The following is a 16166-nucleotide window of genomic DNA, read 5'->3' on the forward strand; positions in this document are numbered from 1 at the left end:
AAGTATAAGGGTGAGCGAGCGTTTACTGTGTAGGCTCCTCGACTGTGGAACGACCTGCTTGAGGATCTCAGGCAAGCTGCATCAGTATCTTCTTTTAAATCACAGCTGAAAACACATTTTTATCGAAAGGCCTTCCTGTAATATTGTTTTATCCAAGATGCTTGTTTTACTGTTTTTAATTGTTTTATTGTTTTAATTGCTTTCAGTAGTTTCTCTTTTAGCTGTTCCTCTTAAATTGTCTTGCCAGCCCATATACCCCCCCGGCTTTGTTCTCTTTATTGTGGGTTTTTATGATGTTAAGCACTTTGTAACGTACGTTTTGATAAGTGCTTTATAAATAAACTTTATGATTATTATTATTATTATTATGTGTTCTTAAAAAAGAGGTAAAAAAAAAAAGCTGCTATCCACAGCCGGAGTAAACCTGGGAAAACACCAACTAATCCCTGCCATCAGGAGCCAAATGATGAAACCAATCAAATCCCTTCCTGCCGTTCTGCCCGCCTCCTGCAAAGCGTACATTTCATGTTTGTTTGTGTTTTTAACTTTCACTATGAGAATGCTTTGGTGTGTAGAAGTCCTGAGGAAATGCTACATTTAAATTCATGCTAGTTCTCCGTGACTACCAACCCTAGCTTTTAAAGTTTCCTTTCCAACAAGTTTCACTCAGCTGTGAAGAAAACACTAAAGACGATAACGAGGTCATCCTCAGTCCGTGTGCATGGCTGTGGTTGCTATGAGTGGCATCATGTTACACAAGAAGCTCAAATCAAACACAAACAAACAAAGTTAAACACACAGAGTCTCCTCGACACCTCGACACCTCGTTGGCTGAGAAACTTCAGATTTTTTTTCATTTTTCATCCCTCGGGGCTCTGGCTCAGAGCTTCTGTTGGCGCACCGCAGGACTCGCACAGACAAGCTTTTGTCTGCCTCTGACACATACTGTATATAACTCAGCTTCACTTAAAGGCCACACAACAGCAGGACCCTCAGGAGGAGGCAGTTTAAACTGGGCCAGGATGTTTTCACTGGGTCTAACTGGGTCACTGACTTATGCAGGGGTAGCATGACTTTAATGTGCACAGGGGTGGACAAAGTTCACAGCTTCATTACTTCAGTCGAAGTATAGATCCTCCAGGTCAAATATTACTCTAATACAAGTGAAAGTGGCTCTGTCAGATTTAGGGATGCACCAAAATGAAAATTCTTGGCCTAAACCGAAAACCGAAAATAAGGAAACCAAGGCCAAAAACCGAAAACCGAAACACCAAAATAAACTATTATGCCAATTATTAGTAGGGAGACCGGGGACAGTTGTAACATTTCACTCCTTGGATTTGAGATTAAGCCATGCATTTTCTGTTTGTGATGCACAGGCATTTTCTAGGCTCTTTATCCTCAAATGTGACTTTAAAGGAACATCTTTTGTAAGTCCTTAAATTAAGCTTAGAAGATGTATGCCACTCTGTCATGTTTTTTTTTTTAAGTCAAAGGGAATATAACCACTGTTTAATACTTTAGTGAAAGTAGGTTGTGAAGACATAAAGGGTCAATGTTATTTATTTGTAAATGCACTGGCCACCCCTGCCTATGTGAGAGCCTCAGTTGGGCCACCCCGGTTAAAAAGCTCTGGACACGCCCCTGCCCCCAGGCCGCTCTGTTCTCCTTCTCCTGCGCTGTGCGCTTCTCCGTCTCCAAGGAGGTTCTCCGCATCCATCGCGGCCTGGATCATTTCTCGTGCATGCTGCTTTATTCTCACATCCAAGTGATGATCTTTATAACGTGGATCAAGTACAGTCGCAATGAAGTGCAGAGGATCTGAATAGATCTCAGTGAACCATGTGCTGACAGACTCTAAGAGTGTACTTTTCATTGTTTTCACTCCGTGGTCCGTCTCAACCTCTTTGCTTAGAAGACACTGTAGTGCTGCAATTAAAGGAAGAACGTCTGCTACAGAAGCATCAGAGGAGCTGATCTCTTTAGTTAGCTGCTCAGAGGGGGCAAGAAAAGAGGGAATGTTCTCTATTAAGACCATGGCCGTGGGGAGTAGGGGTGCTGAGGATGCTGCAGCACCCACTGTTGGAAAAGGCATCACACATTTTTTTCTGGATGCATAAATAAGTTGAAACAAATACATTAATTAACACAAAACATCAGTATTTTTTCCTTGTATTGTCTTCTGAAAATGTAATGCCTGTGGAAGATTTGAGAAATAATTATAGCAATTTTAAATAATTAGACATTTTAAAATAACCCGATGCCTGGGCCCTGTGTGTGTGCCTGCTTAAAAACTAAAAGTATTTGGATAAGTTCTGTTCAATGCACTTTACTGCCTTTTGGGCCTGTTTTACCAGGTTTGTCTTGCATGCTCTTTGCTGTACAACGGGGTATGGAAGTTGCAATTTGTGAATTTATGATGAAAAGTTCTCTTGAAAGCTTGTATTCAAACCAGATAAATAAAAATAAAATGTATGTGCGCTATAGCCTATCAGTTTAATAAGTAACCGAAATGCAAAAAGAAAAAAAAATTGCACCTCTTCTACAGCACCCTCAACTTAAAGCCACTTCCACCGGCTCTGATTAAGACCCACTGGTGTGAAGTGGATGTCGCGGGGAACTCGTGATCTGAGCTGCAGGACTCGCTTTTGCACAAAGCAATCCAGACGGGGTTTTTGCTTGCGTCATCACAACATTCTGTTTCGGCCGTGTTGTTTCGGTGAAAAAAGTGTTTCCGAAGAAAAATTTTCGGTGGCCGAATTTTCGGTGCATCCTTAGTCAGATTATTACTCGAGTTAAAGTCCTGGAGTACTTCCTTTTAAAAATACTCAAGTATTCAAAGTACTTCTTGAAAAAATCTCAAAACATTGTATTTTGACAAAGCATGAGTGCAGTCAATAATACTTAAGAGTACATTCTGTTATATTCTGTTCATTTAGAAACCATTACTTGAAATCTCTAAAAACTAGACCATGGAATAAAAACAGACACTAAGTTACTCCAAACACAGACAACTTAGTTTGAAATGTTCATCTGGAATGAAACAAACGTTACGTAGCTCAGCACGCTTTATCAGGTTGGACAGTGAATGTTTGTTTGTTTGGGCAGAGTGGGAAACAGGGAGAACATTTCAAATGATACGTATCATTCTTCATTTCAAAAACCTCTAACACGGGCTGAAGATATGGACATGGGTGCTCAGGTGGAGAATTATAGCCATCATTAACACCTCTACATGAACTGTCTGATCTGAGGGAAATCTGCTCTGTGTTTGCTCCATTCAACCGTGGAGACGCACGATATACAGGTACAACTAAACCACTGAGACAAACAGAACTACACAAACACAGTTTACTGTCTCAGGGAGAAAAGAGAAGGAAATTCATGAGCTGACTTCAAAGCAAAAGTAGTGAGTAACTAGAGCACTGATAGAAATGTAAAAGAGTACAAAGTACAATAACTGTCTTCTGAATGTAGTGGAGTAAAAGTAATAAGTATCCCCAAAAAATAATACTCAAGTAAATTACAGATACTCAAAAAAGGTACTTAAGTACTGTACTCTGTATCTGTCCAACACTGAATGTGCACACACACTTTAAAACATAACAACAAGTTACCCTGAGTCATATGAACATAAACTTCAAACATTAAAGTTTGTAAGAGATGTATATTTTTTTAATTTAAAGTAAAACAACAAAGTAAGGACATTCAGATCCTCTTTGCTTCATTCTCTCAGGGCTAAAACAGAAGCTGCATGTCCAGAGTGACCATCAGAATACTAACATGACTTATAAAACATGGACCTAATCTCAGTGACATCATCCTCTGAGGAAAGCGGTCTCAGTGTTAGAAATACTGACTCAACTTAACCTTCAGTGAGATAGAGACAGGCACAGAGGTAGAGCTGAGGCTCACAGCCATGGTGCACCAACCTGTCTGCAAACTCAGGTATGCTCCTAATTATCCAAATGTTTGCACAACTCTTAGCCTTGATGCAATCTGACAGATGCATTGTTAACAAAATGGTTAGCAGTCTTTGGACTCAGCGGTTTGATTCTGCTGTAAGAACACGGCTCTAAAGACGGGCCCCGGCTTGTGCAGACACATGAGGAACAGCATCAACTTAATTTTCCGACACCAAAGGCTGCTGCTTGAACATAAATGCCTGTTACAACACAGCCTAAAGGGCCAATCATAGCGCAGGATTTCAGGGTAGCCCCTGGGATGGCCAATCAGATTTTCACAGGGCCATGTAGGCCACCTGCCTGGACACGCCTCTGGTTAAAACTTGAACAAGACCACAAGATAAGATAAGATATACATGCTCAACTTACTGCAAAGCTTTCTGTGAAAGGGAAGGCAGACACAGGTGAGCTGCAGCCTGCACCTTTTTCTGACTGTAAATAAAGATTAATTCAAAGTCACTTTATTTTGAATGTATTTTCCTCCTGATTCACAAACAGCTGCTCTGTTTTTGTTCTGGTTCTTAATGCTGAAGCTTTTCTAAACATCACTTCAATTATGTTTACCTTTTTCCTGGACGAGAAGAATCGAGCAGTTTATTGTAGCTGGAGGTGACAGAGTGCGTTCCATAAACACACACACTTCACAAAGCAGTCGTACATGATCATTAGAAGAATGCAGTTACAGTAAATGTTAGTGTTGAAAGTGTACAACTTAGATTATACAATGCAAATGTTGCCTTCATTCATAAATATGCCATAATTTGCAAAAGCCTGAGTCAAAGTTCAAAGTGAACGACACATGAAGAGCTAAACTTACCGCTGCAGCCTGTAAGGAAAAGTGTGCAGTGTGGGAGGAGTGCTGGTTCTTTTAAAACACCTGTAAACCCTTCAGGCTGTCTCTGTCAACAAAGGATGTCTCTACACAAACTTTAACAGAGGTAACCTGATATTTTACAGAATTCTGGTGAGAACCAGAGACTCGGAAACAAGACGTTCCTGTTAGCTTTTTCTGGTGAAACCAACAAGTTCCAGCTGATTCAGATTCCAAGTTCAGTAATTTGATCTTCAGGTGTTGTTTTTGGAGTCAAGGTTAAAATACCAGCTAAACTCCAAACAGCTGGGTCGCTGAGTTAATGTTATAAAAACAGAGTTAAATCGTCTGCACACAATTAAAGCCTTTATTCAATTTAAAATTGTGCAAAGACGAAAACTGAAACTGAGAAATGTTAGTTTCATGAAACATGTATGCTCATTTTAAATTTGATGCCATCAACGTGTTTAAATAAAGGTGTGGAAGCTACCCATGCCATGGACTCTTATGATCCCCATACCATCAGGGACACTGGCTTTGAACTTTGAGCTGATAACAAGCCGGGTGGTCCCTCTCCTCTTTAGAGCGGAGAACACAGTGTCCATGATTTCCAAAAAGGATGTCAGATTTGGATTCATCAGACCACAGGACAGTTTTCCACTTCCCCTCAGTCTATCTTAAACAGGCTCAGGTCTAGAGAAGTCTCTGTGGTTCTGGATCAGGTTCATGTATGGTTTCCTCTTTGTATGGTTCAGTTTTAACCTGTTAGTGGATGCAGTGACTTCCACTACAGAGTCATGTCTGTTTTTAATGCAGTGACCTCCACTACAGAGTCATGTCTGTTTTTAATGCAGTGACTTCCACTACAGAGTCATGTCTGTTTTTAATGCACTGACTTCCACTACAGAGTCATGTCTGTTTATAATGCAGTGATTTCCACTACAGAGTCATGTCTGTTTTTAATGCAGTAACTTCCACCACAGAGTCATGTCTGTTTTTAATGCAGTGACTTCCACTACAGAGTCATGTCTGTTTTTAATGCAGTGACTTCCAATACAGAGTCATGTCTGTTTTTAATGCAGTGACTTCCACTACAGAGTCATGTCTGTTTATAATGCAGTGATTTCCACTACAGAGTCATGTCTGTTTTTAATGCAGTAACTTCCACTACAGAGCAATGTCTGTTTTTAATGCAGTGACTTCCACTACAGAGTCATGTCTCTTTTTAATGCAGTGACTTCCAATACAGAGTCATGTCTGTTTTTAATGCAGTGACTTCCACTACAGAGTCATGTCTGTTTATAATGCAGTGATTTCCACTACAGAGTCATGTCTGTTTTTAATGCAGTAACTTCCACTACAGAGCAATGTCTGTTTTTAATGCAGTGACTTCCACTACAGAGTCATGTCTGTTTTTAATGCAGTGACTTCCAATACAGAGTCATGTCTGTTTTTAATGCAGTGACTTCCACTACAGAGTCATGTCTGTTTTTAATGCAGTGATTTCCACTACAGAGTCATGTCTGTTTATAATGCAGTGATTTCCACTACAGAGTCATGTCTGTTTTAAATGCAGTGACCTCCACTACAGAGCAATGTCTGTTCTTAATGCAGTGACTTCCACTACAGAGTCATGTCTGTTTTTAATGCAGTGACTTCCAATACAGAGTCATGTCTGTTTTTAATGCAGTGACTTCCAATACAGAGTCATGTCTGTTTTTAATGCAGTGACTTCCACTACAGAGTCATGTCTGTTTTAAATGCAGTGACTTCCACTACAGAGTCATGTCTGTTTTTAATGCAGTGACTTCCACTACAGAGTCATGTAGCTGTAAATAAACAATAGTTTAATTTTAATTTTGTTCCTTTGTAACTTTTTTTCTTTTTAGTGAACTAAAATGCTTTTTTATTCGTTTCGTGAATATTAACTGCTTTTACAACAGTGACTGTTTACAGTTTACAGTATCTGTCAGTGTTGTTTGAAGTGAAGTGTAGAGACTGACACACAGAAAAATGTGCATGCTCTCCTGAACTGTCTTCTGAAAATGTCAGCCCTGTCTTCTTTCCTTTAATGTGACTCCTATGTAATGTCATCTGCAGAGCGATTCATGTTTATGAAAGGAGCAGGTTAATTTAGGTGAAAGGCAAAGTCTGCCCCGAGGTGTTGATCCTCCATGGGTCACGGCATGTTGGAGGCATGTTCTGTGGATTAAAAGAATGGCATGTTCTTTCTAACCTGACATTAAAGGCTTCTACAGAACGAGGTAAAATCTTCATAATGACACTAACTGGAATGACTCACCTTTAAAGTGTGTCAGATATTAAAGCCTGAATCAACAGAGAGAGAAACTGGCCTCAACATTAAATACATAAGGAATAAACCCGAGCAATAAGGCACGATATTTAGGAGTAATGTTTGATTCTGATTTTAACTTGAAGTCACGTGTATGCTTAATAAAAAAAACAATCATTTTATAATCTAAAGAATATTTCTGAAGTGAGGACGTTTCTCTCTCTGGGCGACTGATAATCAAGATTTTGGACCTGGAAGGAGTTGAGCTACGGCGAGCTCGGCGTCGGCAATACAACAACAGAGGTCCCAACACCCTGTGGCATATGGATTCTTATGAAAAACTAAAGCCGCATGGCATAGGAATTAATGGCTGCATTGACGGATTTACTCGTCACATAATGTGGATGGAGGCAGACACTGCTAACACTGATCCCAAGATAATCACAGACTACTTCATGAACACAGTAACTCGCATTGAAGGCTGTGCACACAGGTTGCGTGCTGACCCAGGTATAGAAAACAGTTCTGTCAGGGAAATGCAGCTGTGCCAGAAATCATCTTCAACCTTTCAGAATAAAGTTATAGTTTTTAGCATAATTAAAATTGATTCATGAATTTAATCTCGTAAGTTAAATACTGTAATCTCATAAATTTAAGAGACTATTCTCGTAAATTTTTGTTTTAAATTTGAAATATTTATATAAAAAATTATTTAACGTGGCCCTAATCCTCCACCGTACTATTTAGTCTGGCTCTAATGCAGGGTGTTTTTTTATAAGTTCATATAATTTATAATTTTACAGTTTTTCTCAGTCACTTTGGTACATTTCTTTAATCATCCTCAACATTTGCAAAACAGTACGTCGTTTCTCAAAACAACTCGTACAAATAGCAAAACACTATGGATTACATGCAAAAGCCAGTATCTTGCTCAAAATCCTGAGTTCATCTCTCAAAAGTAAATATCTGTGTCAACGACATGTCAGTGCCATCAGAGTGACAAGTCCTTGTGTCAGTGTGTACAGATAAGACAGTTAAACTGCTTAGTCATGTTGTCAATATAACAGTGTACTCCAGAGGGACGTTCTGATGTAAACTATGGCTAAAGTTTGGATGACAGTTATTGTAAATTGTAAGTTACTCCTTAGTGTATTGTGGCTCTTATCTCATCAGGAACGCACTTTTGTTCTCTGCTCCTTCCTCTGTTTCGCATCCCAACTCCTCCACCACGCAGCCTCACTCCTCTTCCTCTTCTTCTTCTCTCTGGCTGTTGACCCAGTCCAATTCCTTGTCCTTCCATTGTCAGACATTGTAACGTTGTGTTGTGCTCCGGCTATATATTCACTTGCCAGTTGATGGTTCATGAGATGCATCTTTGAGCTATTTCAGAAAACTGGTTGATCATTGGTTGATCTAATGCTTCACACATTCGTTAGAGAAAGTCAAGATTCACCTGGGAGCAATTTACCAATTCAGGACAGATTCAGAAAAACAGTCAGATGGAAATGTAAAGAAATATGTCTGACATATTCTGACAACATGTTCATCCATTTTGCATGTGAAGACTTATGCGATGAACGATTGCCTAAATGTTGTGGAGGGTGAGACTATTCAACAGAGACCCATGATAACACATATTGATCAACATGACATAAGCACTTGATAATGTAGGAAACAGCAGATAATTGTACAGAATCATTTGCATGGATGTACCAAAGCATTGACAACTTGTTCAAAGAAATGAGAAACTGATTTTTTGATGTGCAAAAGTGACGCAATGATGTGAAGATTGAACAAGTAATAAAATGTGTTATTACTATTATTATTAAGTAGTTTTGAGAATTTCAATTCTAATCTGAGAAATGTACCAAAGCGACTGAGAAAAACTGTAATATACAACTTTATTCTTGTAAATTGAAGAGACTGTTCTTGAAAGTTTTTTAACATTATTTTCAACTCTCCAATTTTTTATTATCTAACTACTATTGTATGGTGCTTTAATTTATCTTTACCTTTTTATTGTCTTAACTATTTTAAAAAATCTTGACTTTACTTATTTCTTAACTATTTCCATTTGTAGTTTATTTAAATATATTATACTGCATTATTTCTTGTGCAGAAGTATCTTCTTCTGAATTCATTTCTGTCTTATATTTAATCATTACACATGTCATTTTTATTTATTTTTTTCAATCCGGGTAATACACTTTAAATTGCATTAGATTAGATAGATAGATGGATAGATAGATAGATAGATAGATAGATAGATAGATAGATAGATAGATAGATAGATAGATAGACAGACAGACAGACAGACAGACAGACAGACAGACAGACAGACAGACAGATAGATAGATAGATAGATAGATAGATAGATAGATAGATAGATAGATAGATAGATAGATAGATAGATAGATAGCGTACCATCAATGAACATGTAACTCAACACTTCACTAATCTGCTGAATAACTTCGGTACCACCTTGTTACTGATATTAATAAAAAAACTCAAACTCTGTCTGGACACAGTTGCCCCAGCACAAACACAGAAAAGGCAAATGCACCACAGACCACCCTGGAAAACTGCTGCTAAATGTCAGCTCAAGAGAGAATGTCGGAAAGCAGAGAGGAGATGGAGGAAAGACAAGTTACATGTTCATTTTGAGATTTTTAAAGAACAAGTTTTTATCTATAATAATGCAGTCTGGAAAGAGAGACAAGCCCATTTCTCAAAGATTACTTTAGAAAACCAAAATAACCCCAAAGTGCTTTTTACCACCATCGACATCATTTTAAACCCCCAACCCATTCTTACTCATAATAACTCAACTCTCAAATGTGAAGACTTTGCCAACTTTTTTAAAGAACAAAATGTTTTAATCAGGAAAAGTATTTTAAATATAGTTAGCAACTCTCCCTGGGATTCCCCTGCCTTATTTATTTTGTGTTCATCTGATCTCATTAACTCTACCTTATTTTTAACTTTTCTTTCCTCTCTTTACTTATTTCATTATTTTACTGTGTTGATTTTCTTTTCTTTTTTAAGTATTTCTTTTTTTTTAATCATGCCTTTCATAATTTTACCATTGCTGTTGTTTTCTGACTGTCTGTTACTCTGTGAAGCACTTTGGGCTACATGTTTTTAGGTATGAAAGGTGCTATATAAATAAAGTTGAGTTGAGAATCTGTGTTTGAACAGGTCTGTGATCAAAGGAAGAGGAACAGATTAATACTAAAAACAACTGGTTGGGATTCATGTGAAGAGTTTTATGATTTTATAGTGTTGATGTTGATGAGGTACAGATTGTCTTCAGAAACGATACAGTATATTATATTACACAGCTCCTGTGAGGAGAACAGACTGATATAAATACAGATGAAATACAGATGTCTCTTTATAACTTACAAAAGGAGGCTGTGCACACTGGATTATTCCTTTATACTTCTTTAATGTCTGAAACCTCAGCTGTCAGTTCACATGGTTATAAAACTGTTGTCTTTCTCCATGGCAGAGACTTTCGATAAGGGACACATTTGAGTGTTAAAAGAAGCAGGACGAGAGGTTCTGCTTTGTCCACAGGAGGCACAAGAATCAATACCAACATCCTCACAGCAGGTTTCATTTAATCTTGAAGAAATAAATTAACAACAATGAACAAAACTATCCAGCTCAGCTTCCTGTCCTCACCAATAGATGTTTTAATATATAACACTGCCACCTGGTGGTCAAAACAAAACCAGGTGTTCCACTGTGAGCTGTTACTTTTTAAAAATGTATTCCCTCCAGAGGAATTGTTTCAGACTTTTATTCGCACTTAATAAATTACACTTATTATATTGACTTGAAATTTTTCTTTACTTTAAATAAAAGTTACATCCTCAAATAAATCTCAGAAGTTAACACTCACTGACTCTCTCTCTGTGTCATTTTAAACAGTCTCATTCTCTAACCCAGGGATTGCCAATCTTTTCAGCCCGCGACCCCCAAAATATAGGTGCCAAAGTCTCGTGACCCCCACTGTCCCTCAAAGTGATTTAATGTGTCTTCATTTGATAATTAACTGTTCACTAACCCTAAACTTAGGAGTCATCTGACAACAAAGAAAGGCAGAAAACTCATTACATTTTATATTTTCAAGGTTTTATTTCAAGTTTAGCTACTGTTTTTGTCAATAATTTTTATTATAATGGGTAAAATTTACTGTTTTTAGATAATTAAAATAAATAAACATCCTGGAAGACATCTCACGACCCCCCATTTGCGTCTTGCGATACCCAAAAGAGTCTCGACCCACACTTTGGGAACCCCTGCTCTAACCTGAATTCAACTGTTACAACAGTTTCAAACCACATTGCATGTTTGCAGAAGTCAAAGACACCCAAAACATTATTTAGGATTTCATTACCTTCAGGTGGTGTCAGTCTTCTGTCGTCCACTAGGTGGCAGAGTTACACACAGAAACATCCACTGTGAGGCAGGTTAGGTGAGGTGAGAGTTTACTGGTTGTGTCTGGAGGAATGTTTGATACCATGAGGGGGGAATAAAAAAGAACAGTGATAGTGTTACCTTTATTAATTTGATCCTTGACGTTTATTTGTGAGAGGGTTAACTTCTGTACAATATCTCAATGAGTCGATACAAACAGAAAAGGTGAGGGAGTTATGATGATTGAATGAACCTCCTGGATTAAGATAAGATAACATATACTTTAATGATCACCTATTGGGAGAAATTATTTTGTTCCAGCAGCTTACAACACGGGACAGGGGAATACAACAATGTACTTACATAGTTAAAAATATAATAACAATAATATTAATAATGATAAAGGTAAAAAAAATAAAGTAAAATAAAATAAAGTATAATAAAATAGAATAGAATAGAATAGAATAGAATAAAAAAAAATAGAATAGAATAAAAAAAACAGAATAAAATGAAATAAATGAAATTAAAATAAAATAGAATAAAATAACATAAAATAAAGTAAAATAAAATAGAAGAAGATATAATAAAGTAAAGTAAAATAGAATAAAACAAAAAACAGAATAAAATAAAAAAGAATAAAATAAAATAAAGCAAATATAACATATATATACACACTATGTAAACTTCTATCTTATGAATATATAGTGATGTACGTAATTGCACAGATAATATTGCACCAGATTATTTGGCAAACATACACAGTATGAAAAACACTGCGATTGAGATATTATTATTATAATAACAATAATATAATCAAATATCATTATATTAAAATAATAACACACAGTATCACCTCCAATGAATGTCCACCTTTAGAGCAGGTGTGCAGGCTGGGAAGTGTTGCGTGTGTGTTTGTCTGCGTGTGTGTGTGTGTGTGTGTGTGTGTGTGTGTGTGTGTGTGTGTGTGTGTGTGTGTGTGTGTGTGTGTGTGTGTGTGTGTGCTCTGTCGTGACTCAGCTGATCAGACTCGAGGGCTGCAGGAATCATGACCATGTGAAAGCAGCAGTGTGAGCACGGTGTGTGTGTGTGCAGTGAATGAAGGATACACACCTGTGTGTGTGCAGAGACTCTGCGGGGGGGCGTGTGTGCACGCGGGAGTCTGGGTGTCTCCAGGTGAAAGCAGCGGATTGAGGTAGATTATCAGTGCATGCACAGGCTGGACTACGAAGGTGAGTGAGAGCTTAACTCCTGATATTTAACGACCATTTCATGCTATCTTTACGTCTCTACATTACCGATCGGCCTCTCTGAGAGCCTGCACCCCCACAGGTAGTCACCGAGCATGCTTCAGCTGATTCGACATGAGTTTGGTGGAGACGGACTCCATTAATAATGTAGCAGAGTTCTGTTTGTTTGCACATCATGAGCTGAAATCACCTCAGAAGAACTTACTTCACACCTTTCTAAAGTCTGCTTGCTTCAGTGTGAGAATCGGCATACATGGGATTTAAAACAGCTCATCAGTTTAACTCCAGAATGAGTTCTTATAGCTGGGTGTTGCTCTTCACAGCTCTGAGGAGGCGGTCTTTAATGACTACGAAACATGTGTTAAAATGAAATGTTATCACAGTTCCTGCTGCAGGTTGTAATGACAGCAGGATGAATCAAACACTGAGCTCTTAATGTGTGAAGAAGCTGAATATTATGGAGGCATTTTATCTATAAACATCCCTGCAGTGAGAAGAGGCTTAAATTAACACATTTGTGAACGGGGTCTGGTGTCACCACAACATGACAGGGAAAGGTTTGTTTCCACAGACAACCTGGGAAAAGTTGACTTGTATATAAATGCTAATGAGGATTAAAAACATCCTCTTGAATGATCTCACATGTTCAAGTATGATTAGTTTTAATTTGCATGAATGTTTGATCTTAAAACACAGTAAAGTTACACACAGCATACTCTTTATTGTGTCCCTGCATGTTAGGGTGTGTGTTGATACAGGTGTATATGTGTACAGGTGTGTGTTGATACAGGTGTATGTGATCATGTGTGTGTTGGATTTTTGGAATGGTGTACGCTCAAACTGGACATGAAGCTGCATCACTGTCAGCTCATGATGCTGTCTACATGCACAAACATCTATTCAGAGCAGACTTAGCAGTAATGCCTGTACTGCTTGTGGCATTGTGTGTGTGTGTGTGTGTGTGTGTGTGTGTGTGTGTGTGTGTGTGTGTGTGTGTGTGTGTCCATTGTGAGTGTCCATGCAGTGAAGAGTGCCGGTGTGTGTAATGGACATTTCTGCTGCAGCGCTCTGTTACATAACAGGTTGTCCTCTGCATCATCCTGCAGGGCTGCCCAGCATTAGATAAAGACAGCCTCTCCTTGGCATGGAGGAGTGTGTGTGTGTCTCTTTATGTGTGTGTGTGTGGTATGAGCGTGCACGTCTCAAACTGAGCACTCGGTGTGATGAATGATGATCGCTCTTACAGTGACGTAAGCTCCTCCTTTTTGTTTTCTGTCAGTTTGAGCTCTTTTCTAAACTTTAGTGAAGCGAGGAACATTTCAGTGGAGCAGAAAGAGCCGCAGTGAAAGAGTTTTTTCTTCTCTAACATCGTGATAAACTAAAAAACGAGGTGCATGCCTTGAATAACTTATGTACAGCCTGTACTGCTGCAGTCTCAGTAATTATTGTCTGATGATAAGTGTCTCTGGGAATGATGCCCAACCTCTCAGCGTGTGTGGTGCAGTCAGCAGTTAGGGATGAATGACTTCCAGCCGACATTTCTCTCCTGCGTCGTTCGTCTGCTGCTCGTCTTGAGAAGAGACAGAGTGTTTAAAAGTTCAGACGTGAAGTGAAACATGCCCCTCCATGTGTCTGCAAAATAAATGTCATCATTTCATGGTTCATGAATCCTCTTGGGTGGGTCTGCTGTTTCTGATGAGTCTCAGTTTCACTGTAAATAGTTACATAGAGGCTTCACTCTGATTTTCTTGTGATTTACATGTAGTGTTATCACATCTTAAGTTTGCAAGTGTAAGAAGAAAATAACTTTAAAATGCTATTTTTGTTGAATTCCATGGAGTTGAGAAATCTAAATACTGATTGCCCAGGATTGTTATGGAGCTATTTTTCTACAAATACCTTTTTAATTTAAGGAAACAAATCATCCTCAGATTACCTGCCGACAGGAGCCGGGATGTCATGACGGTGGATTTTGTTCCTCCTGCTTTCGCTTTCCATACAGACTGGTTTTTTTTTTCCCTGCAGACCCCACAGCCTGTTTAGTAACTTTAGTGGACGTCTGTATCTGACCAGTGTCTGTTCTGCAGAGATATGAACGTCCTGAAGATGCTGAGTGGTTCGAGTGCAGCTAGTTTTTTAAACGTCACAAAGTTAAACTCTCGGTTTGTGCACCTTTTAAAACGTCATGTTGACTCATAGCAGCAGGATTCCTTGATTTTGCATTTTGCAGCACACGTTGTAAATCCCTGCTCTGTGAGTGTGAACACTGGATGTTGAGTCTTCCTGCAGAGCGTTGCAGTTTCTCCTCTCCTCTTCACTGTACAGTATTTTCCTCGTTGGCAGAGGAGCTTAGATCATCAGGTGCCAAGTTTCTGCACGTCTAATCCGACCGCTCCCTGTGAACAGGGTGACTGAGGCTGTGCACGTTTGTGTGTACGGAGGAGTTTGTCATGATTGGCATTTTTGTGTGTGAGCTATTCTAAAGGTTTCCTCTGCCTCGACTTGTTGTCTGGATTAACGTAGAGACGTGTTGTGATTGATGGAGCTTTAATCTACAGGAACACACAGACACAGCAGAGCTTCTCCTCTCTGATGAGATGTTAGTCTTTTGACTCAGACTTAAACCTCTGCAGCAATCAGGTTAATAACTTTACCACAACAATGACTGCTGCCAATCAAATACAAAGGGATGGTTAAAGCATCAGAGCTGCAGAGTCTCAGTGAAACTGTTCCTCCACGTAGAAGCCTTTAAAACCTGTTTTCTAACCGCCTGCTACAGACCAAGGTTATTATTATAATATATTATAATACCATATTATATGATCAGGTTTTCCCGCGGTAATTACTGAATCAAGGATTCTACTCCTCCTCTCCTCTTCCATGTTGTCTTTATGGTCAGATCTGGTACTGTGACGGATCGGACACGGATCTGGTGGAATTTGGCCGTTAGTGCATAGTTGCACAATAGTGCCGCAGTGCTCTGTCATGCTACATGTGACGAAATGAACACAGTTGGAGTTAATTGAAAGCAGTTGGTAGGTCAACCAGTGTGCGGTCTATGATATTGAATATTTACCATCATCTGCATCCAACACGTGCTGGTTTCTACACCAGCCTGATAAAAGAGGGCCAGTCTGAGTGCAGGAACAAGACACAGGGCCTGAGAGTCTTTATGGTTTGAATGTTTGGACATTTGGATGTTTGAATGTTTGAACGTACGCCTCTGTGGTCTGCTGTGTTGTTTTTAAAAGTGCTTCATAAATAACTTTGGATAGACGGCATCCTTATATCTCTCAGAGAGAGTCTGTTTATCATGTCTGCTTGGACACACACTCCCCAACACACACAGTAGTCTCTCACGCTTCCTGCGTCAGACAGGAATTGATTGTCGTATCTGTTCCTGCCTGAGTTTCCAAACCCCGGCT

General features: G+C 38.9%; 2 protein-coding genes across 5 annotated transcripts in view; one reads left to right on the forward strand and one right to left on the reverse strand.

Moving 5' to 3' along the window:
- LOC117815678 (calpain-1 catalytic subunit-like) overlaps positions 1–12913 on the reverse strand; it is a 29926-nt gene extending 17013 nt beyond the window's left edge. Inside the window, exons 1-2 of one of the 2 annotated variants that reach the window (XM_034687537.1) lie at positions 12605–12913; positions 11475–11578 (exon numbers count right to left, since the gene is read on the reverse strand). Coding sequence is in view for 1 of the 2 variants with exons in the window: in XM_034687536.1 (XP_034543427.1) it covers positions 8251–8379 (129 nt within the window). In the remaining variant the exon portion in view is untranslated. Of the gene's footprint in view, positions 1–8250; positions 8413–11474; positions 11579–12604 lie in introns of those variants that run through there. The other variant, XM_034687536.1, reaches the window with a different exon arrangement.
- Positions 12511–16166, forward strand: part of LOC117815675 (microtubule-associated tumor suppressor 1 homolog) — an 81499-nt gene continuing 77843 nt past the window's right edge. The window contains exon 1 of one of the 3 annotated variants that reach the window (XM_034687530.1): positions 12511–12723. The gene's annotated coding sequence lies outside the window, so the exon portion shown is untranslated. The remainder of the gene's footprint in view (positions 12724–16166) is intronic. The other 2 variants (XM_034687528.1, XM_034687531.1) reach the window with 2 other exon arrangements.

Source organism: Notolabrus celidotus, chromosome 7, assembly GCF_009762535.1.
Source record: "Notolabrus celidotus isolate fNotCel1 chromosome 7, fNotCel1.pri, whole genome shotgun sequence".
NCBI classification, from domain to species: domain Eukaryota; kingdom Metazoa; phylum Chordata; class Actinopteri; order Labriformes; family Labridae; genus Notolabrus; species Notolabrus celidotus.